The sequence below is a fragment of the Misgurnus anguillicaudatus genome, chromosome 1 (genome assembly GCF_027580225.2).
Source record: "Misgurnus anguillicaudatus chromosome 1, ASM2758022v2, whole genome shotgun sequence".
Classification (NCBI taxonomy): Eukaryota; Metazoa; Chordata; class Actinopteri; order Cypriniformes; family Cobitidae; genus Misgurnus; species Misgurnus anguillicaudatus.
In genome coordinates this window covers 5,346,617-5,368,152 of record NC_073337.2, presented here as the reverse complement: position 1 = coordinate 5,368,152, position 21,536 = coordinate 5,346,617, and the positions used below count along the sequence as shown (strand labels likewise).

Below are 21,536 nucleotides of genomic sequence, written 5' to 3'. Positions count from 1 at the left end.
ACACGCCTACAGACTATGGCAGCAAAAATGTATAATAGTTAATCGCACAATATTTAGATTTTTTAAAGGAAAATACCATATATATATATATATATACATAAATTACGTGTTTATATTGACCTTTAATTAATTAGCTTAAATTGTATGTAGCCAATGATGTGAATATCGTGTTCTTGTGGCGTTAAAGAATAAAAATGAATAAATAAATGGTTTCTTACACAATATATTATGGACTTACATGTGGAATATCATGTTTGTTTGTTTTTTAGAAGAATGTCATGTTGCGGGCACTTTGCAAACCAACTTGGTCCAATTTTATAAATGGCTTTACATAAATTATGCATAAACACTTTGAACAAAAAATACAAAACAAGTAAAATGTTTATCACATTCCCTACACGTTTTTGAACTATTATAAAATCATGAATTATATTATTCAGTTACTTCTTACATCTACTAAAAATATTTTGGATAAAACGCCCTAGCATCATTAGTTTGCATATGCCACTTGGTAATGCAATGATACTGTTTTAATAACAAAAACACTCAAAATCAGATTTTTTTTAACAGCAGCTTTTATTCAATAAGGCTTTCGAGCTCCATTAACATACAAACAAAACCCAGTCCTCCCAGTGCTACGCCATCTATTTACAAGTAAACAATACAAACATGGCATCACAGAAAGAGCTGCATTTATGCAAGTACACTCAATAAAGATGTGGTAACATTTTAAAGCACTTACCACAGTGAACGACAATGGAAAAAACAAATGGCATTCAGGAACACAGGACCTGTCCATTAAAAATCATTTTATGATACGTGTTCATCACTCTGATGATCTCAACATGGATGATGGGAATTATGATAGCCACACCCATGAGGGAGATTTCCACTTCCTCAATAAATTTGGTCATCTGCCCAAAGCCCCCAAGATTCTTCATCTTACCTTCCATTAAATTTAATAAGTACAAAGCTAAACCATGTGTACTGAAGCTAAATATACATCTACTGTTAAATTCAAAAACAACAAATGAAAATAAAATCAATAGCAAGCACAAAAATAATCATACAGTAAAAGAAAACAATACTAAAGTTAAGGGATAAATGAATGAGAAAAGCATATTTACAAATGTAGTTTGGAAGGATGATCAAATTCGTTCACCTGTGCATTTCAACTCACAGTGCCATCCGCACTTACTTAAAATAAAACATCCAATCAGGATTTGATAACACAGTACAAGGGTTCAAAAAGATCGCAGTCATAGCCCTGTGGCCAAACAGTTTACAGAAAGCCACTTTGTAGGAGGACTGATCCGTTTCCCTGAGGAATACAAACTGTGATATGGTCAGCGAGAGGCACACATACATCTGCGATCAAACACACACATACGTACAAACACATATACACACACTCTATTTGTTGCTCTCAGACACAGAAAATTATCAAGTTTTCTTTGTCCCCATAGAGCGTTCGCTAAAAGAAAGCTTCATGGGACTTTTCAAGGAAGTCAGGACAATCGACTTTTTAAAGATCTGGGAGAAAAAGCTGTGGCGGATTTGTGTCTCCATTAGTACAAAGTGTACAACATCACAGCCTTAAACCTGGCAACATATTCAAAGCAGATGTCTTATAGGCCCAAAACCATCGGTTCCCTCCCACCCCCAGAATGATGCGGGTTGCTGTGACTGGTTGAGAGAACGTGGTGGCATCATTTCGTCTGCTCTGATGGGTGGAAGAACCCAGAGGCGAGTAAAGAGAGATTGTGTGTGTGCCAGTAATCTGTTTTCCACTGTCCTCTATGTCTAGATGTCACTTTACCTCCAGTCCTTCACCAGGTGGCGCTCTAAGATTGACTGTATGAGCTGTTTTGACTTCCATTTGAGCTTTGGTCATTCTCACTGAAATAACAATAGAAATTATATAAATAAAACATGAATGGTAATAAAAATAACATTAAATAACATTCACATTTAGAAATAAATCACAGTCAACTTAATTGCCTGGTTTGCATGTACAAGGAATTTGTCTTGATGTGCTGTTGCATTACAATGATAGTTACAAGTACAATACAATACAATAAATAAGGAAACATATGAAGAGGTTGGTTCCAAAACTAAATAAATGCATTTTTTTTTAAATGAGTTAACACCAAAATCAGTATTGTATCAGGTCAGTATTAATAAGTCATTTCTTAATTTTACGCAAAATCCGATATTTGCAGTGTTATTTTGTAATTCGATATCCTTCCTTCTCTGCAGAATGCAATAAACCGCTCATTCAACAAATCATAGCGCACCATTCCATTGTAAACAACAATGGCGTTGAACACACAGGAATCCTGGTTTTCCTCATCTACTTTGTACATCTTGATCAACAAACAAACAAAAACAAAATAATACTTTTGATGGCATTGATAAACCTGTGGTAGTTTTCTGTGGCGTGGAGAAAAGTAAGGCACGGGCACTCGAGCGAAGGAAAAATGACGCTTGTTGCTGTTCTTACATTATTTTACTCAGTCAACGAAAATCGAGCAGGACTCAAACATTTTACAGCTGATCGCTGTCAAAAAAGTTCAGCAATGAAGTTTCATGGATGACAGCAGCAATGCCAGTGTTCTTAATATGACAAAGTGTTTTGATTAATGCCATTAATGTTTATTTTTTAATCAGTGTATAGTCAACTAAATGAATATAACATGGCAAAGATGAATGCACATTTATATATTGATTCAATAGATTTATAGCATTTTGAAAAACAAACTTGACATAGATTTATTGCATTTTGAGGGGAAAATAATCAGTTTTTATAAAAATATTTTGAAAATTAAATTATTACATTTTTTATGTTTTTATAACCTAAAGATGCTATGTGAAAGTTTTTAACAAAAATAGTGGTTTTCATTTTGTCACTTTCTTGGTGTAGAAAACACATTTTTACCCAAATTAGTCTAAATGGATTTATTGCGTTTGGAACCAAACTCTTACAGGGCTGGACTGGGACAAAAATTCGGCCCTGGCATTTTGGCCCAAACCGGCCCACACTACATATATTTACAAATACCACCCATCTTTGCACGCCTTTAAGCAATAGCAACTCCAATTCCATAAAAGCACTAAGCCCAATTAATAGCAGGTAGAAAAGAGTGAGAGTTGATACAACAAACACTTCTAGAACGTGTTATTTATTAATGCAGTAAAACTGTATAATCCACATGAATCCTTAAACAAGCTTCATCCTTCAAACATTTGTAAACATTTTTGTTAGGTCCTAAAAACACTATTCACTACACACTGCAGCCTATAATAAATAATGAACACAACAAAAATATTCCTATCTGATTAACTGTCATATTATATGTTGATTACAGTTTTTCTGAATTGCTAAAACACTAAACCCCAATCTCTGAACCAAATTCATAGCGGCCTAAACACATTCGTCATGCACTCTTTTGGCTAAACTCTAAACAAACTTCTGAGTAAAACACACATTTTACACTGCAATGAACTTGTTTTATAAATGCTAAACACAGGCAGGCTGCTAAAGATGAACACAACTACAACTCAGTTGTCATCAAGCAAACACAACAACTCAAAATTGTACACGCTTTTTTCTAATGGTATTCTTTACCAATTGTGTGGATTGTAAACAGTCTGAGAGGCAGATGAAGAGTACCCTATGATGAAGAACAGGACACCAGAGATGGTGCAATTGGCAATATTTGCCATTGAATTGCTGACTTTTAACAAAATACAAGTGCTGCTTACAGTAATATTAAAACCTGATTATTACTTGCAGTACTTACAGGAAAGTATTCACTACTACATTCACTGAACTAAACTTGTGTGTTTACAGTAATAGAGCTTTTTAACATTATCTGTCAATTGTGTTGTTATATACAATAAACATATATTTTGTCTGTAAGCAGATGTCCTGGATTGTTTGATTTTGCTTGAAGAGAAATGACACGTTTTGAAACAGACAATCAACGAAAAATCTACGAATCAGATACACTCTCGTAGTCACTAACACAGTCTCACCCCTTGACGACACTTGACCATTCGTCAATATGTGACGCGGAGGGTATACCTTTCGCATCATTTTTTGACGAACTGGGGACTTCAATACTATTACGTCCGTTGCATTCTCTTCTCCTATTTTCTTACCATTTTCGCGTCGGTTTAGGGTAAGATTACGCAAAATTAAACAGTGTACGCGAAATTAAACAGTGTACGCGAAATTAAACAGTTGTCACCTGGCGTTGGGGAAACAGTTGTCACCTGGCGTTGGGGTTAGAGTTAGGTTTGGGTAGGGATGTCATTATGTAAATCTAACCCTAAACCGACGCGAAAATGGTAAGAAAATAGGAGAAGAGAATGCAACGGACGTAATAGTATTGAAGTCCCCAGTTCGTCTGGGTTGTAGTCACAGAGCAAAGAGTGCAATTATTTTATTGCAGCTTTATCACCATAATTGTGTGTTTTTGACTTGGTTTTATCAAGGGGTATCTATCTAAACTTGTGTTTTGAAAGCAGTTCTGCTTACCGCAACTCACTTCTCCCTCGTCTCTCTCTCCCTCTCCTCACTGACATTTTGCGGGCTGGTGCTGCCAGTTCCACGCGCCACCATCATCATCCTCACCAGCGACGCGAGTTGAAGAAAACAGTTGTGTTATTTTCCAGCGTCTGCCTGAAGAGTCTGTTTCTTTTTGTCGCGCAGTTTTTCTGCACCTCCCTTGAGTTTTTTCTCCATCTCTCTCTCTCTATTTTGACACGTGAACTGACCGACGTTGCACGCTCGCTTGCACAGAGACCAAAGCGGTGATTGGGCCAGCTTTATGTCATTAAAAAAAATAACCAATTGGCTGCTGCTTAAATGTGAGTGGGCCGGTCTATTTAGGGTAAAAAAAAGGACGATGACTGGGCTGGTCCGTCATTGGGCCAGCTTAATGTCGTTTAAAAAAAATAACCAATGGGCTGCTGCTTCAATGTCAGTGGGCCGGGCTGTCTAGGAAAATAAAAGACGCTAACTGGGCTGCTGAGACAAAAATAGTATGAGATGGATCGGCCCAAAAAGTACGTCGGCCCACCGGGAAACTGCCCGGTCTGCCAGATGGCCAGTCCGCCCCAAAAAATTTACAAATATTATACAAGTATTAAAGAGAGAAAGAGGCATTCAATTTATCACCACGCTTTAACCAACTCAGCTAACTGGCCACCAAAACCAGCTAAATCTACCTCATGATTCATTTAAAAAAGCTGCTCATTGCTTTCGCTGACTTGATTGCTTCTCTAGTACAAAGTAACATCGCCAACTACTGGCCTGGCACACATAATACAGCGTTTTTAGTCATTTTTGCACATCCGTGTAAACGTAAATTGTTTAACATCATTGTTATGTCCATAGATATGTTTAAAGGCTAGATGTCTCGCCCGTGCTGCTGGCCAATTGAGTGGAACGTCCGCATTTGGCGGCCATCTTACGACAGGGCGCTCGCTCACTCGTAGCATTGAGTTTTAATGGTGCAGGTACTTTTAAATGACCATAACTTGCTTCATTTTCTAGAGATTTTCAAATGGTTTGGTTTGTTATTATGCACCATCAAAACACAATGCTACGAGTGAGCGAGCGCCCTGTGGCAAGATGGCCGCCAAATGCGGACGCTCCACTCAACTGGCCAGCAGCGCGGGCGAGACATCTAGCCTTTATAAGTTAGAGACTCCGCCGTAACACATCTAGTTTTTTCAAATATCTATGGTTATGTCTATGTAAACTATTCAAAAACAAAATCTTTTTCAAAAGAAGAAACTTTTTACTTAAAGGAACAGTATGTAGGATTGTGTCCAAAACTGGTATTGCAATCACAAAACTTGTGGCTAAAACTGGTACTGCAAGCACACAACTGGTGGCCAATACACAAAATGACAACATAAACATCAGTTGAGGGCTTCAACTCCACTTTTAAAATGACAATATCCTGGCCAGACCACTGTTGTCAGTGATATAAGTATTTCAAATGAAAATGATTTGGGCCATTTTATGATTAATTTATATAAATTTCTTACATACTGTTCCTTTAAGCTTGAAGTATGGTACGCGTATACGGTGCATGTGACGCAAATTTCATCATCAAAATACTACGAGCGCACTGGTGGATTTTTGTAACTGTACTTTGTACACATAAGTCATGCATGTGCTGCAGGAGTATGTAGGACACTGCAATTAGAGTCAAATATACTATGCTTTGCAAAGGCTGTGCGAAGGACCATACGCTCACATACATGTAAAAAACAAACTATACTCCAGGCTTAATTCTGTGTTGAGTAAACATAGCCTAAATTTCACTAAAACCAACATACACTGTACTCCATTATACCTGTTTGGTGGGGGTTTTGGTTTGGGCACCTTGTTGAGCACAGTGGCCATTTCCTTTCTGTCATCGAAGTTCTTCCACTGATCATAGAGTTTCAGTATTACCCTGATGATCTCCAGAATCTGTTATGAAAAACTTGAACAATGAATGTACAGCAGCAATAAGAGTCACATACTGCATAACAACATGTACTGTTTAAATTTACGTCACATTAAAGAATATACCAGACACTAAACCTAAAGCTCCTTACAGTGAATTCAGGACTATAAATTACAAATTTGTGTGTTCCTGAGATTCCAACCCATGACTTTTATGGCGCTTTTCCATTGCATAGTACCCCACGGTTTGGTTTAGTTTGGGTCGGGTCAGCTTACTTTTGGGAGCTTTTTCATTGGGTGCAGTACGTAGTACCCAATACTTTTTTTTCGTACCACCTCTGTTGGGGTTCCAAGCGACCCGAGCTGATACCAAATGTGACGCGAAAACACTGTAGGTCACTGATTGGTCTGAGAGAAGCGTCATTGCTATAATGTAAATATTAGCTTTAGCTTACTGCTAGCGTGCCCTGTCTCGAGCAAACATGTTGTCGTCTGTGCTCTGCTATAAGTTTCCAAACACCTTTTAAGCTATGAAAAACATCCACAGGTTGAGAATCCGGGACACCATAACAGTTTTTTCCAGACTTGCAGTTTGTGGCGGCACTTTCGCGACGTGCACGTCCGCGTTATATATGCTTAAATGCAACTTGAATGAGGCTCAGCGGAGCTCCGTCGACTGACGCCACGGGTCGGGTGTTTGAACAGAAACTGTCATGTGAGAGAGGTAGTTATAAACGCGATGTGCAAACATCTATTTGGGGTGGACAATTTTAATTTTGTGGCAGACTGAGAAATAAATAAATGTATGGGAATGTACAACAGCAGTAGGCAGCGTAAATATAACGGCACGCCTTTAATCCCTCCCACTGCGAAGTGATACTAAACTCAATGGAAAAGCTAACCACGCCAAAGTGAGGTGAGCTGACCCGACCCAAACTAAACTAAACCGTGGGGTACTATGCAATGAAAAAGCGCCATTAGTTGCTAGCACAATGCTCTACCAGTCCTTATATCAGTTGATAATACATTAAGCATTCCCACCTTTTCCATGTCAACGGACAGCTCTGCAAACCACTGCCTGGCATCTTTCTGCTGTACCACACATGCAACATGCAGGCAAGCTGCAAAAGATAAAAGATGTAACCCCACGTGACATAACCGCAGCATTATATATGCTACTACACTGCTTTTCCTGTAATATAGAGCATGCATAATGTTCAGGATACTGACTGTATGTATGCAGGGAATACCTAGATGGCAATATACAAGTATACTACTATTTCATTTATTACTTTTATGCATTTGGCAGATGCTTTTATTCAAAGCGACTTACAATGCATTACAATGTAATAATCAGCATGTGTGTTTTTTTGGGATCGAACCCACAACCTTTAGAGGTGCTAACACAATGTTTAACCTCTGCGCTACATGAACACTATTTTATTTTGTAATTCATTTCAAAAACAGCCTAGCTCTGAGCAACTGAAATCATAATAAGATTACAGCTGAAGTGGAAAAGTAATGTGTGTTTTTTTTTTACCCAGTGCAATCATAAAAGGTGGATAAAGGAGACAAAGATCCGTCCTGTAGGTGTCATTGACAATCCTCCTGCACATACACAGAAAAAACTTTAACATAATAGAAATTCCTAATGCTCAATTACGGAAATAGGATGTTGATGTAGGCTAGGACTAGGGCTGGGCAAAAAACTTGATTTTCTGATTAATCTTTTTTTACGTGGTCGATTCAAAATCGATTCTCGAAGGCCATGAATCGATTTTTTTTATGAAGTAACCTGATCCTGTTTGATCAAGGAATGCGACTGTTCTGACTTTTTTCAGCATACATTTTTCATCTTGGATCAATCATAAATGTATGCATTTGAAAATTAGAGATGGGTTCTGTTTTTAATGTACCCAAGTGTACCTTATATAAAAGAGTTTAATATACAGGCTTGTGGCTATTAATTTATTTTTATTAATTACCCACTTGTAAACATATGTTCAGTTTGTTCTCTGTTATTTAAGAATCGAAATCGAATCGATTTGATAGCTTGTGAATCGAAAGCGATTTGATAGCTTGTGAATCGAAACCGAATCGATTTGATAGCCTGTAGACCGAAACCGAATCGATTTAATAGCTTGTGAACCGAATCGATTTGATAGCCTGTAGACCGAAACCGAATCGATTTAATAGCTTGTGAATCGAATCGACTCGATAGCCTGTGGATCCAAACTGAATCGACTTGATAGCTTGTGAATCAAAACCGAATTGATTTGATAGCTTGTGAATCGAAATCAAATCGATTTGATAGGTTGTAAATCGAATCGATTTGACAGTCTGTGAACCGAAATCAAATAAATTTGATAGCTTGTGAACCGAAACCGAATCGATTTGATAGCTTGTGAATCGAATCGACTTGATAGCATGCGGATCGAAACCGAATCGACTTGATAGCTTGTGAATCAAAACCGAATCGATTTAATAGCTTGCGAATCGAAATCAAATCGATTTGATAGCTTGTAAATCGAAATCGAATCGATTTGACAGTTTGTGAACCGAAATCAAATCAATTTGATAGCATGTGAACCGAAACCGAATCGATTTGATAGCTTGTGACTCGGAATCGATTTGATAGCTTGTGGAATCGATTCACATTGACACTTTAAGTCATTGTGAATCGATTTGATAGCTTGTGAATCGGAATCAAATCGATTTGATAGCTTGTGAATTGGAATCGAATCGATTTGATAGCTTGCGAATCGGAATTGAATCAATCTGGAACATCTGAATCGATACCCAGCCCTAGCTATGACATAACTTGTGAGCTTTTAAAGCAACACACACATCTAAATGGTCAGATATCACTTACATTAACGTTAGTTTTATATCACGTATACAAACGATTACATACTAAATGTGCCTTAAGTTTTGCCTGATTTAACTCACTTCCGTGGACAAATTTGGTCTAAATGTACCCAAGAAAAACATTAATAGTCGGCACACCAAAGCTGACGTCACATGTTAAGGTTTTTTGATACTTTTGGAGCTTTGGTGTATCAACTATATACATTTTTATTATATGACCTTTTTGGTCGAGCACCCACTTGTGCGTGCTTTTGTTTTGCTTTTTTGCCTAAATGTACACACACAGTCCTCACCACGCCAGTGGCAACAGCATGTCTTCCTGTCCCATGTCCTGTACATACTGCAGTAAAGGTCTGTATGGGTGATACACGATCAGGCAACAGTCCTACAATAAAACACGAAACAATCATCAACCACATAGTATATACACAAATACAATAAATATATAATATATAGTACAAACCATAAGCTCCAGTAAATAGAATTCACACTCCAAAATCTAGAATAACAGAGACAGAAATGAGTCAGGAGGAGCACATGAGATCATTGTGAAATGTGTCACACTAGCGTGCTAACTAATGGCTGTGCGCTGTCAATTATCATCTTCCCACCCATGCTGATCCATTATTGTTCCTCCAGCGCTTTGGACAGCCGAGATGTTTCCTTTACAACGCCTGACGGACAGCGTGCGATACAAATAAGCCTGCTGGTAATCACACTGCACTTATCACCAAAGCGCCACATGACCGAAGTCTTTTACCACAGTGACGAGACTTTCCTATGAAAGTGTCAGCGGGGCGTGGAATGTCACTCCTGATTGAGTGTCAGAAAACCTGGTGACATGCAGGACGTGACTGAAGACCTTTGACTCACCACAAACGCAAACTTAATCCTATTTTGGCACATAAACCAGTGTTTCCATCACAAGAATCAGACAGTTACATAAAGTTATTCTATAGTTATTATTTAGTGGATCTGTAGGGTTTCCAAAATCTCAAAGCTGTGATTAATTTAACAGGAACTCTTCTGATGAACAAACACTTTAATATTAAAGCCTTCTGGTATATGTCACAGTCCTGTTCATGCCAAATCTGTGTGTCATAACTCCTCATGTGTGCCAAGTAATGAGGTTTGACTCACATGGTTCATTCTGAAGGGGAACTCCTTGGGAAAGGCATAGGAAAACCTTGTTTTCACTGTAAAAAAACATTTCCAAAATGCATTTAGTTGACATGAATAAAAAATATGTGAAATACTAAAAAACATTTAAATGCAACTGCTTGACAGGTTTGCCAGCTATAACTTTACTTACACACAGACGTTGCTGCTGAAATAAGGCGCGTGTTTGAAACCACACCAAATTCCTGTTGAGGACAGAAAAGATTTCATTACTCTCTTTTAATCGGTTAAAGGATGAGAGAAATCCTGGACATCATACAGTGTGTGTTTACCTCTACTTTAGAGGCCAGAAACACACATGTGGGAGCCATCAGCACAGGATCTATACTCTTCAAAGAGTATCTAAACAACAAGTTTGATTAGAAAAAAGTACTTGATCGAAAGAACGATATATTTATGACAAAATAAAAGAGGATAATCAATCTAGCAGAACATCAACCTGTCCTGAAAGCGGAGGCGGTAACCATGGCAATGGTCCACTCACCTGGCATAGAAGCGTTTGAAGTAGACAGTTGCCGTGGCGATGACCTGCTGCCTGAGTTTCAAGTGTTCCCCCAAGGCCTGAATCACTGCAACAAGACGACAAGTTAAATTCAAGTCCATGTAAATGAGCCTTGTTAATGTTTATACAGTATTTTATTATAGTATATTATAGTATATCTTTTTTATTTGTATTTAATATATTATATACATTCATAATAATATTAATAATAAACTGAACATACACATTTTCCCATCAAAATAATCAATCTAAAATTTGATAAGGCTGTTAAAGGGGACATGTCACGAAAATCTGACTTTTTCATGTAATGCTATAATTGGGTTCCCAGTGCTTCTATCAACCTAGAAAATGTGAACAAAAAAATCAACCAAGTAACTTAGTTTTGGTAAACCATTCTCTACAAGCATATGAAAAAAAGGTCATTGAAATTGGGCTCCCCCTGTGAGGTCAGAAGGGGATAATGCTGCCCTTTCATCTGCACTATCCAACCAGGCCAGTGCCATTTATTGCAGAGATCACATAATTTGCATTTTGAAGGACACAGAAACCTACAAAGTGGCAATTTTAACTTGTTATAATAATTTATCTATATGGTATTTTGAGTTAAACCTTCACGTACATACTTTGGGGACACCAAAAACTTATCAGACAAGTCTTGTGAAATGTCCCATTTGATGCATTAAAATGTATCCAATAAGGCTGATGGCTTGGCAGACCTCATTTCCTTTACATTTTACTTTGACAAGATGATGATAAACAAATAAGCTCCATACCATTGGCAAAAAATATCTGTAGTTTCCAGTACTCCTCTTCGGTGAGGAACTTCAGATCTTTCTGTCTCTCCTTCATCAGATCCTGTTTGTCCAGAACCCACTGGAGACTATGAGAGAACAAACCCATCAAACTAACATTATAATAAAAAACAAACATTATTAAACGATAGCAACCAACACATCTTCATCAAAATACACTTACATACACTACAACAAACAGAAGTATTTTAATATCATAAAACATCACAGGTGCATTATGAGCAGTAACAGCAGAAATAGTTATTAATATAATTTTAAAGAGGTGAAATTGGATACTGATGTGAACAACACTTATTATATTTAACGTTACAGTTTATCTATTAGAGAAAGTAAATTCCCCTCAAACTGGAAAACTTCTATTATAATCCCCATTTTTAAGTCAGGATCAATTGATGAGGTTCAAAATTATAGACCAATTTCTATACTTCCTGTAATCTCTAAAATCTTGGAAAAGTTGGTATCTGAACAACTTATCAATTACTTAGAAAAACACAATCTACTTCACTCTAAACAGTTTGGCTTTAGGCCTACGTATTCAACAGAAATGGCAAATTGCTATCTCACAGAATTTATTAAGGGAGCTTTAGATAATGGCAATGTAGTAGGCGCTGTGTTTTTAGATCTCAAAAAGGCATTTGATACAGTGAATCATGCGATTCTCCTACATAAATTAAATTTGTTTGGCTTCTCTCACCAGGCTATGAATTGGTTTAGATCATATTTAGAATCTCGAGATCAGTGTGTTAAAATAAATAACTCAAGATCAGTATTACGAAACAATGAGGTGGGTCTTCCTCAAGGGTCAATTCTGGGTCCATTGTTGTTTTCCTTATATGTCAATGATTTACCAAATTGTTGTAAGCAAACTAAATGTCAGTTATATGCAGACGACACAGTCATTTATGTATCGGCACAGACTCCACGCTTAGCTGCAGATATATTAACAAATGAAATGACTGATGTGTCGCAGTGGCTGAAAAACAACTGTTTGACTTTGAACTGCTCAAAAACTGTCTCAATGTGTTTTTCAATAAGACGGAAGGAAATGGGTGGATTTATAATTAAGATTAATCAAAAGGCAATAGAGACAGTTAACAATTTTAAATATTTAGGTGTTATTTTAGATTCTCATTTAAAATTTGATGTGCATGTAAAGAGGCTGTGTAAAACAATCAGATCAAATTTGAATTGTTTTTACATGATTAGACCGTATGTATCTCTAAAAACAGCTAAGTTGTATATGCATGCAATGATCTTTTCGCATTTATCTTATTGTGTGACTGTCTGGAGTCAGGTTTCTCAACTGACTATTAAACCTGTTAGATCTTTATATAAACAAACACTAAAAATTCTGGACAAGAAACCAAATAAATGGCATCATTGCAAAATTATACAAAAACATAGTCTGCTTAGTTATGAAAATTTTATTAGTTTGTCTCTTATTAAATTGGTTTTTAAATGTGTACATAATCTTGCTCCAGACATTATATGCAAATTAATATTGAAACAGAGTAGTAAGGGGATGACTACAAGAGCTACAACTAACCAGAATTGCATAGTACCAAAGAGAAAAACAAAATTTGCACAATCCACATTTTCAGTTCAAGGTACACTGCTTTGGAACAGCCTGCCAACTGAACTGAAAATGCAAACAAAGTTGAACATTTTTCAAATAAATTTGAAAAAGTGGTTCAAACAAAAACAGGTTTGTGAACATTGATAGTCTTGCACAGTCTCAGCTTTGGTTTTTTTTTTTTTTTTTTTGTTTGTTTTTGTTTTTGTTTTTAACTTTCACTTAGCTTTTTTGTGTGATTTATTGTTTTATTGTTCTTAAAAAAGCCTAACCAGGGACTGGGGCTGCAAATTAGCCTTTGGCTAGAAGCCTTTATGTAGAGCATCGGCTGCTTGAAAGTGTAGCAATGTTTACTGCATTGTCCCTGTTAAATAAACCAATAAATAAATAAATCTAACGTACAAACATTAAATTCATCTGACGTTTATCCAGTCTAGAACCATTAGCAAGTCGGCTAAAGCTAATAATAACATACGGATTACTTTATTCAGACAATAAAACGCTCGGAAACTAATTTCTAATCTGTATCACATCATTAACATAGATTTAGTGAATATTTCTGCTAAATGAAGTTTGCTCTTTCTCTACCCGCTCCGTTGGTAACAAACAAATCCTCAAGAGAAAGTGTGTGCGCATTTTAGATCGTAAATAGCGCTTTACTTACTAATGTGAACTCTGCCAGAAGTTCCCTGCCATCTTGAGGCTTTTGAGGTAGAAATGATAATTAATTTAATGTTGTTTTATGCTGAAATGAAGATAAGCTCTGATTAGATCGGACGAGCAGCGCGACACAAAAAACACTCCGTAGAGTTTAAGTGTGCTGATGAAAGAAGTCCGGGCGGCAACAAAAGCACCAACGCGTTAGTTCTGGATATTTACGTTACATGTATAAATTTCTAATTAAATGTGTAAACATTTTAATTTATAAATAGTTGCTGTCTCGGTTATTTCAGAAGAATTTTGAATCGTTAAAACTTTTGTTAAGGCATGTATTACGATATTACAGGTTTACATAAAATATTTGAATTTCAGAGAATTTCATCGTAAGGGCTTAAAGTATTTTATAAATAATTAAATAATATTATATAATTATATAATATTTTTGTATATTAAACATTAATTAAATAAAATACATTCTAAAAATTCATATATTATATAAATTTAAAATCTTGCAATATTATATATAACACCTATAATATATGTAATAATTTTATTGTTACAAAGAATATTTGTTGCACTTTATTTCTAATCACCAATACTTTATTTTACAATACTTTTGTAGGTTTTATTTAATAATTATTGTAACAAAGAACTACAGCTTTGGATTTACAATATTATTTGAACATCATCTGCAAAAAAAAAAGAATTACCTGCATTTTGGATAGACATTATTAGTAGTAGTAATAATTGAATTTTAACTAATTATTTATTTTATCACCTGCACTTAGAAAAGCAGACAGCCAGATGTTATAATATATAACACCAATAATCAACAGCAATTTTAATCTCGATAGTTTTAGACAGTTTAAGTGCAGAGAATTCATTTAATAAGAGACTCGGGTTTGTCATCTAGATCAGGAGAGCGCGCGCCTCTATTTTTTGCTCTTCGCGTTGTCCCGCCAGATGACTGAGCTCAGGGTTCGACTGAGGTTCGACATTCCTGCTCGAGAGGACCGCATCACACGAGCAGGTATAAAAGCTTCACCGTGATTGAGTGCGCACAGAAAGTTATTCTCCTGACTTCAGTAAGAGCTGCACGGATCCGCCGCATTCATCATGAGTCGCAGTCCAGAAAGGGTGTCATCATACCGCCGTCACTTTGAAGATGCCATCACCTCCTGTTCCACGCTCCAGGTGCGCGTGTCCAGCCCTTCACCTACCCGAAAGACAGCGCGTCACCGCTCCGCGAGTTACAACCGCAGCGCAACACTGGGGCGCGGGGCGCAGTCTGCCACCCGCAGATCTCGCATGAGCAGCAGTAGTTTTCTTTAATAGTTTGACAGATCCTATATATTTGGGTTTTTGCATAGTAAAATTATATAATTCTTAAAGTAGTGAAATTCCTGTGTACATTGTAGGTACCAAAGATGGGTTTTCTACATTTACATTAGGCATGTAGCAGACATTTTTACCCAAAGTGACTTCCAAAAGTCAGTAAAACTTCTATGGCATTGCTTTTTAAGCTTGTATGCCACCAAATTTAGATTTACAAATTATTTTGCAAGACCGATAAGCCGGATTCATTTGGTCTATATAATATTTTTTATGTAAACCTTGCGGTTCCCATATACAGCAGTGTGAGTATGGGAACGCTGTGTCTGGGATTGGGGGTAGCTGGACGTGGTGTGGACCTGGACGCTGCAGCTGCCGAGAACCAGGTTTTCCTCAGCACTCGTACCAGCGAGAAGAAGGAGATGATTGCCCTCAACGACCGTCTGGCGGTCTACATCGAGAAGGTACGATACACACTTATATCTCTCAATTTTTTCTAATCTTCCTCTTGTGAAGACCACCCTGTGACTTTGGGTTTGTGCTCATTGCAGGTACGATCTCTGGAGCAAAACAACAAACTTCTGGAAACTGAGATCGATGCCATCAAGGGCCACTATGTGAAACCGTCTGGCCTACGAATGCTTTATGAGGACCAGCTGAGGGAGCTGAGGAGAATCGCTGACCAAATGAAAGTTCAGCGGGTGAGAGAGAGAGTAACACACCCACATCTACACCATCCACTCTTTCAACAGACAGCCATATAGGCAGTTCAAGATAATAAATGACACTTACAAGGGTTGTAGTGTACACTCATCTGTATTCCTGTAGGACCTGGCACTTGCAGCACGGGACGCCATGGCGGGTCAGCTGGAAATGCTGAAGGTGAAATATGAAGAAGCTGTGGAGGCCAGGAAGAAGGCGGAGCTTGACATAGAGGCATTTAGGCCAGTAAGTGGGAGGAGTCTTAAATGTTGATCATTTATTTAATTTTGATTTGTAGAAATGAAGGAAACCAAAATTTCTGATTTCCAGGATGTGGATGCAGCAACGTCTGCCCGAATTGCTTTGGAAAAGCGACTGGAAAACCTGGAGGTGGAGCTTGAGTTCCTGCAGAGAATTCACAAAAAGGTGCAGCCCTGTATATGAAACAATATATTAAATGTAGTAACTACTAAAACAAGAAAGACTGAGGTAAACAATGTACATAATACACTCACCTAAAGGATTATTAGGAACACCATACTAATACTGTGGTTGACCCCCTTTCGCCTTCAGAACTGCCTTAATTTTACATGGCATTGATTCAACAAGGTGCTGAAAGCATTCTTTAGAAATGTTGGCCCATATTGATAGGATAGCATCTTGCATGATGGAGATTTGTGGGATGCAGATTCAGGGCACGAAGCTCCCCTTTCCACAACATCCCAAAGATGCTCTATTGCGCTGAGATCTGGTAACTGTGGGGGCCATTTTAGAACAGTGAACTCATTCTCATGTTCAAGAAACCAATTTGAAATGATTCAAAGTTTTGTGACATGTTGCATTATCCTGCTGAAAGTAGCCATCAGAGGATGGGTACATGGTGGTCATAAAGGGATGGACATGGTCAGAAACAATGCTCAGGTAGGCCGTGGCATTTAAACGATGCCCAATTGGCACTAAGTGGCCTTAAGTGTGCCAAGAAAACATCCCCCACACCATTACACCATTGCATTAATAAAAAATTGAACAGGTGTTCCTAATAATCTTTTAGGTGAGTGTATACACAATGTATAATAAATACACATCATTGGAAATAGCAAACATTGACGAAAGCTAGCAGCCATGTATTTTGTTGTCATTTATCAACCATTCTTCCTATAAATGGATCAAATCATTCATTAATTTGTCCAGGTTGGCAAATTGTTCCTAAATGTCATGTCACATTCCTTTTTGTCAGGAAATCGAGGAGTTGATGGCTCAGATTTACGGATCTGTTGCCAAGGTAGACGTGGCTTTCTCTTTGCCGGACCTGTCCAGCGCTCTTAAACAGATACAGGCTCAATATGACAGCATCGCCGCCCAAAACCTGCAGGTAATTGGCACAGACAACAAATATACCACATCATCTTAACATGCACCAACCTTCACCTGTGCTTTTAAACGGTGTTCGCTAGGACATGGACGCCTGGTATAAAACCAAATTTCAAGATCTAAACAAAACAACATCAAGGCACGTGGAAACAGCCAGGAGCGTCAGAGAGGAAATCACCGGATACAAGAAAGAGGTACCTTGGCCTCTTAGCATTTCTCATATAATCGTAAACGTCCTGCACAGCCTTACATATGTGTCCATGTGATTACAGATGCAGAATAAGCAGAGAGAGTTGGATGCTCTTCAAACCAGAAATGAAGCTCTGATGCTCCAAATCCAGGAAGCTCAAGAGAAGTACAAGAAAGAAGAGGAGGCACTGAAGGTGAGGACACGCTCCCTTAGATGTAATGACATTTTTAAATAAATAAAGTCCTGTTAAGACCTATTCATCTCATAGTTCTTGGCATGTTTCTTAACACCGGACTTGTTTTTCAGGCACCATTCACATTTCCAAATTATTTTAATGTCCACTAAACCATGTTTCAGGCTCGCATAGAGGAACTCAAGGAAGAACTGAAGTCTTTTAAGGGAAAGATTGGATTGCTGCTAAGAGAATATCAGGAACTGCTCAATGCTAAGATGGCGCTTGAGATCGAAATCACCACCTACAGGTACTACCGTACATCATTTATAGTAATCTAATCTGCAAAAGCTGTTATGGTGACCACCCTATCTGGTTGTGGTCTTGCAGGAAGTTGATAGAGGGAGAGGACAGTCGACTGTCCACCATGGTAGCCACTCTGTCTCTCGTGAGCAGCACCTTTAAAACAGGAACGCTCAGCGCTGGGTTCGGCTCTACTGGAGTGGCTGCAGGTAGCCGGGTGGTCAATGGATCCGTAAGCTCAGCTGTTTCGGAGAAGGTCGTGTCCTCCTCGAGCAGCTCTGAGAGTAAAACTGTCAACCACGATCATCAGGAGTCAGTTGGAGAGTTCACAGAGGAACAGGCCGAGGAGATGACGGAGAGGAAAACCGTCTTCATCAGGTACAGGCGGATTATCTATCAGAACCAAATCGCATCTGAATGTGTGTTGCACTTTAAGCTAATGCCCAATTCTCTTTGGTTTCAGAACAGTTAAGACAGACGAAGACACGATTCAAAAAGACACGCAGGAACGCACCATCACCATTTCAGGCGCTGCAGATGAAAATGACTAAATTCGACCCTTGGCGTCCCGATGCCTCGCCATTAACAAAGTTCTTTCAGTTGTTTCTTTGAAATGGCGGCTAGATTACACCAGCGTTTATCCTTGTTGGTTTCACTCGTTTTATTTTAAACCAACAGCTGGACAGAGAGCCAATGGCAACATTGTACAGATCTTAAAAGCGATCACTCTGTTCAGTGCTGCTTTGACTGTAGTGCTAAATATTAAAGCATTTAACCTCCTGTGTGTCATTTGACAAAACTCACAAAAAAATAAACTCTTGACTGCACATCAGATATGTCGTAACTGTGATTCTTTGATGTTTTGTGTACTTTGGGTTGTTTTAATCCCATGTATTGGTAAATGATCTTCTGATCTCACACAAAAGTGACTTAAACTGCAATTCATGGACGAGATGTTAGAGGCTGGCTCCAATAGGGAGTAAATTCCCATAAACCACCATGTAAAAATGCCCAACTTTACAGCAGAAAATATGTTTACAGCCTGGTACAAAAATTGTTTTTGGTCTTTATAGCTTATCTTGCCCTTCATGACAACTGTGAAGGGGTTAATTTATTTTTAAATTATATTAAGCCTTAAAGTTCTGCATAATTAAGGGCGTGGCCACTTGAGTGACGGGTAACTGCCGCAGCTGTCACTAGAGTTGAGCTAGGCGGGCGTGGTTTCAGCAACCAGCCATCATCAACTATTGGCTTCAAAAAAGCTCTTCACAAACGTATGGGTGACGTCACGGACACTACGTCCAAAGTTTTTACAGTCTATAGTAAATATGCATTTATGAATTTGGCAGACACTTTTATTCAAAGTGATATTACAAGGTATACATTTTTATCAGTATGTGTGTTCCCAGGGTTCAAACCCATGGCCTGTTGCGCTACTACTGAGCTACCCATGGATGGATAACAACAACCCAGCATAGGTTTATTTAGAACCCAACGTTTTGTCCAATATTGTTTTTAGAGTGCACATATTATGCAAAATCCATTTTGTTTGGACATAAATGTTTGTGTGTGAGAACACCCTCTCCTTTTTTAATCCCCATTAGAGCCTCATTAGACATGCTGATTTGATTCTCTTGTTAATGTGACATCACGCTGATAAACCCCGCCCACAGCCACTGACTGACGGATTATTTTACCCAAAAGCTTTTTTAAATGTGTATGTTAGCACGTTGTAGCGCTAAGTGCAGCTAAATATACTATTGTCTAGGAATCAGGGCCCGGTTCCCCAAAACGTTCTTATCGCTAAGTAGTTCTTAACCTATTCCTTAACCTCTCTCTTAACTCTATGGCACGATTCCCAAAACGTTCGTACGCTAAGTATATCTTCTGTAAGTCACACTTTCGTAAGGTTGGTCTGGACCATTCGTAAGCTCTCTCTTAGCGTGGTTTGAGCGCAAAACGCTATCGCCGCAGTCTTTAGAAATCAGTGCAGCGCAGTACAAGTCAAACTATGGTATGCTGACAATGATTTTATGTTATGGACATTTTTAAGACTTATAATAAAATATGTTTGCAATGGATACAGGACTATTTATGCTGTTGACTTTATTTGGTATCAGAACTAATGAATCAAAGACGGCGCCGGTGTTTGTTCCTCATTGAAGTCTGTTCCCTATATGTTTATAGTGTTTTCATCACGTTACATTTATAATTTATTTAGAAAGATTAAAGATTTCAATTGGTTATACTAAAAAGCAATAATATCATGTATTCTATTATACAATTTATTAAATATTTCATATTTGACAGTTTTATGTCTTTTAACATATAGCCTGTCTTTTTCTTTTCTTTTTTTCTCTACTGTTAGTTTCTCTACTGTTAGTTTCCAAACATAATAAATATATATTATACATATAATATGATTCATACTGTAAAAATAATTGACTTACAATCAAGAACAGTCAAGATACATTACATAAATGCACACATATACTTCTCAGTAGCCATTAAAACTTTCAATGTATACAAAGAATAAACGTATAATGTGATAAAAATGCTATAAAAACACTAAAGGGAAACATAGGGGGAACAGACTTCCACACAACACAGACCGCGTAACTGTTTAGTCCATGCCAAATTTTTATTCGTCAACCCTTAAACCTTTTGACATTTTGCCTGACGTGGCTAAATAAAATAAATCGCCTTCCAAGACAACTAAATATGGAGCTGCTAGATCTTCTCAGACCATATTCTCTATCTAACTAGGTTGCTTTTTATTGAAAACATTAATGGTAAGTAATACCGCATTTAACAGAAATACTGCAGCTGCTTGCCAATCAATTCTGATTGTTAAGTACCTTAACATTCGTATAAAAGTGTATTACATATTTTTTTAAAGTCAAAACCCATACAAAGAAGCGGCACAACTGGCACAACGGGATAAGGAGGGTGGATAAATAGCGAGGGATACCCGGTTTGTCTACCCGTACTGACAATTTGATCATTTAATTAATAGTCTATATTTTACAGATAACTTAAACTATGTTAAAATAAATGTCACTGTAATAATTTGAGTAATGTTCCATTTGTATAGAGCGTGTTGTCTTTCTTAACATCGTAATGCACCTTCGAGTGAAGTGGAAAATCGATACCTGAGTGATCGATCGCAAATAATTCAGCACCTTAACTTGGGACAGCGCCATTGTACGTCGAACTTAGAGGCTGCGTGTTAAGAAACTTCCTAAGAGACACTTCGGGGAACACACTTAGGAACATCAACAACTTTGGTAAGTTATATCTTTTTGAGTCTTCTCAGCGCGCTAAGAGTGAACGTTATCGGGGAACCGGGCCCAGATCTATATCTAAAAGCATTCACTGTCTGATGGTAAGGAAGTAAGGAGCT

The 21,536-nt window shown here is 37.8% G+C and overlaps 2 protein-coding genes across 4 annotated transcripts; one reads left to right on the top strand and one right to left on the bottom strand.

Moving 5' to 3' along the window:
• Positions 1 to 557: 557 nt before the first annotated feature.
• Positions 558 to 16,321, bottom strand: ccnc (cyclin C). 3 transcript variants are annotated; one of them, XM_055191397.2, is made up of 12 exons: positions 16,188 to 16,321; positions 11,792 to 11,898; positions 11,001 to 11,085; positions 10,789 to 10,858; positions 10,650 to 10,701; positions 10,478 to 10,533; positions 9,801 to 9,836; positions 9,631 to 9,722; positions 8,010 to 8,077; positions 7,511 to 7,590; positions 6,375 to 6,493; positions 558 to 1,899 (listed from the first exon to the last, which is right to left on the bottom strand). In XM_055191397.2, exons 1-12 carry the CDS (start codon positions 16,250 to 16,252, stop codon positions 1,845 to 1,847), a joined length of 885 nt encoding a protein of 294 aa, XP_055047372.2. In that variant the 5' UTR covers positions 16,253 to 16,321; the 3' UTR covers positions 558 to 1,844. The 3 variants fall into 3 exon arrangements, with proteins under 3 accessions (XP_055047372.2, XP_055047374.1, XP_073712284.1); XM_055191399.2 differs by lacking the exon at positions 16,188 to 16,321 and adding an exon at positions 14,068 to 14,274; XM_073856183.1 differs by lacking the exon at positions 16,188 to 16,321 and having other exon boundaries at positions 558 to 1,335; positions 1,820 to 1,899.
• On the top strand, positions 15,114 to 18,965 carry ngs (notochord granular surface). The gene is made up of 11 exons (XM_073856131.1): positions 15,114 to 15,383; positions 15,701 to 15,859; positions 15,947 to 16,096; positions 16,224 to 16,343; positions 16,428 to 16,523; positions 17,335 to 17,469; positions 17,552 to 17,662; positions 17,741 to 17,851; positions 18,016 to 18,140; positions 18,221 to 18,511; positions 18,597 to 18,965. Exons 1-11 carry the CDS (start codon positions 15,180 to 15,182, stop codon positions 18,682 to 18,684), a joined length of 1,590 nt encoding a protein of 529 aa, XP_073712232.1. The 5' UTR covers positions 15,114 to 15,179; the 3' UTR covers positions 18,685 to 18,965.
• Positions 18,966 to 21,536: the final 2,571 nt, after the last annotated feature.

Coding starts and splice junctions, on each gene's coding strand:
- ngs (XM_073856131.1), top strand. CDS start 15,180: ATGAGTCGCAGTCCAGAAAGGGTGTCATCATACCGCCGTCACTTTGAA. Junction 15,384..15,700: donor GATCTCGCATGAGCAGCAGT/AGTTTTCTTTAA, acceptor ATATACAGCAGT/GTGAGTATGGGAACGCTGTG. Junction 16,097..16,223: donor ACCAAATGAAAGTTCAGCGG/GTGAGAGAGAGA, acceptor GTATTCCTGTAG/GACCTGGCACTTGCAGCACG.
- ccnc (XM_055191397.2), bottom strand. CDS start 16,252: ATGGCGTCCCGTGCTGCAAGTGCCAGGTCCTACAGGAATACAGATGAG. Junction 9,723..9,800: donor TCTATTTACTGGAGCTTATG/GTTTGTACTATA, acceptor GTTTTATTGTAG/GACTGTTGCCTGATCGTGTA. Junction 6,494..7,510: donor TGTCCGTTGACATGGAAAAG/GTGGGAATGCTT, acceptor TTTTCATAACAG/ATTCTGGAGATCATCAGGGT.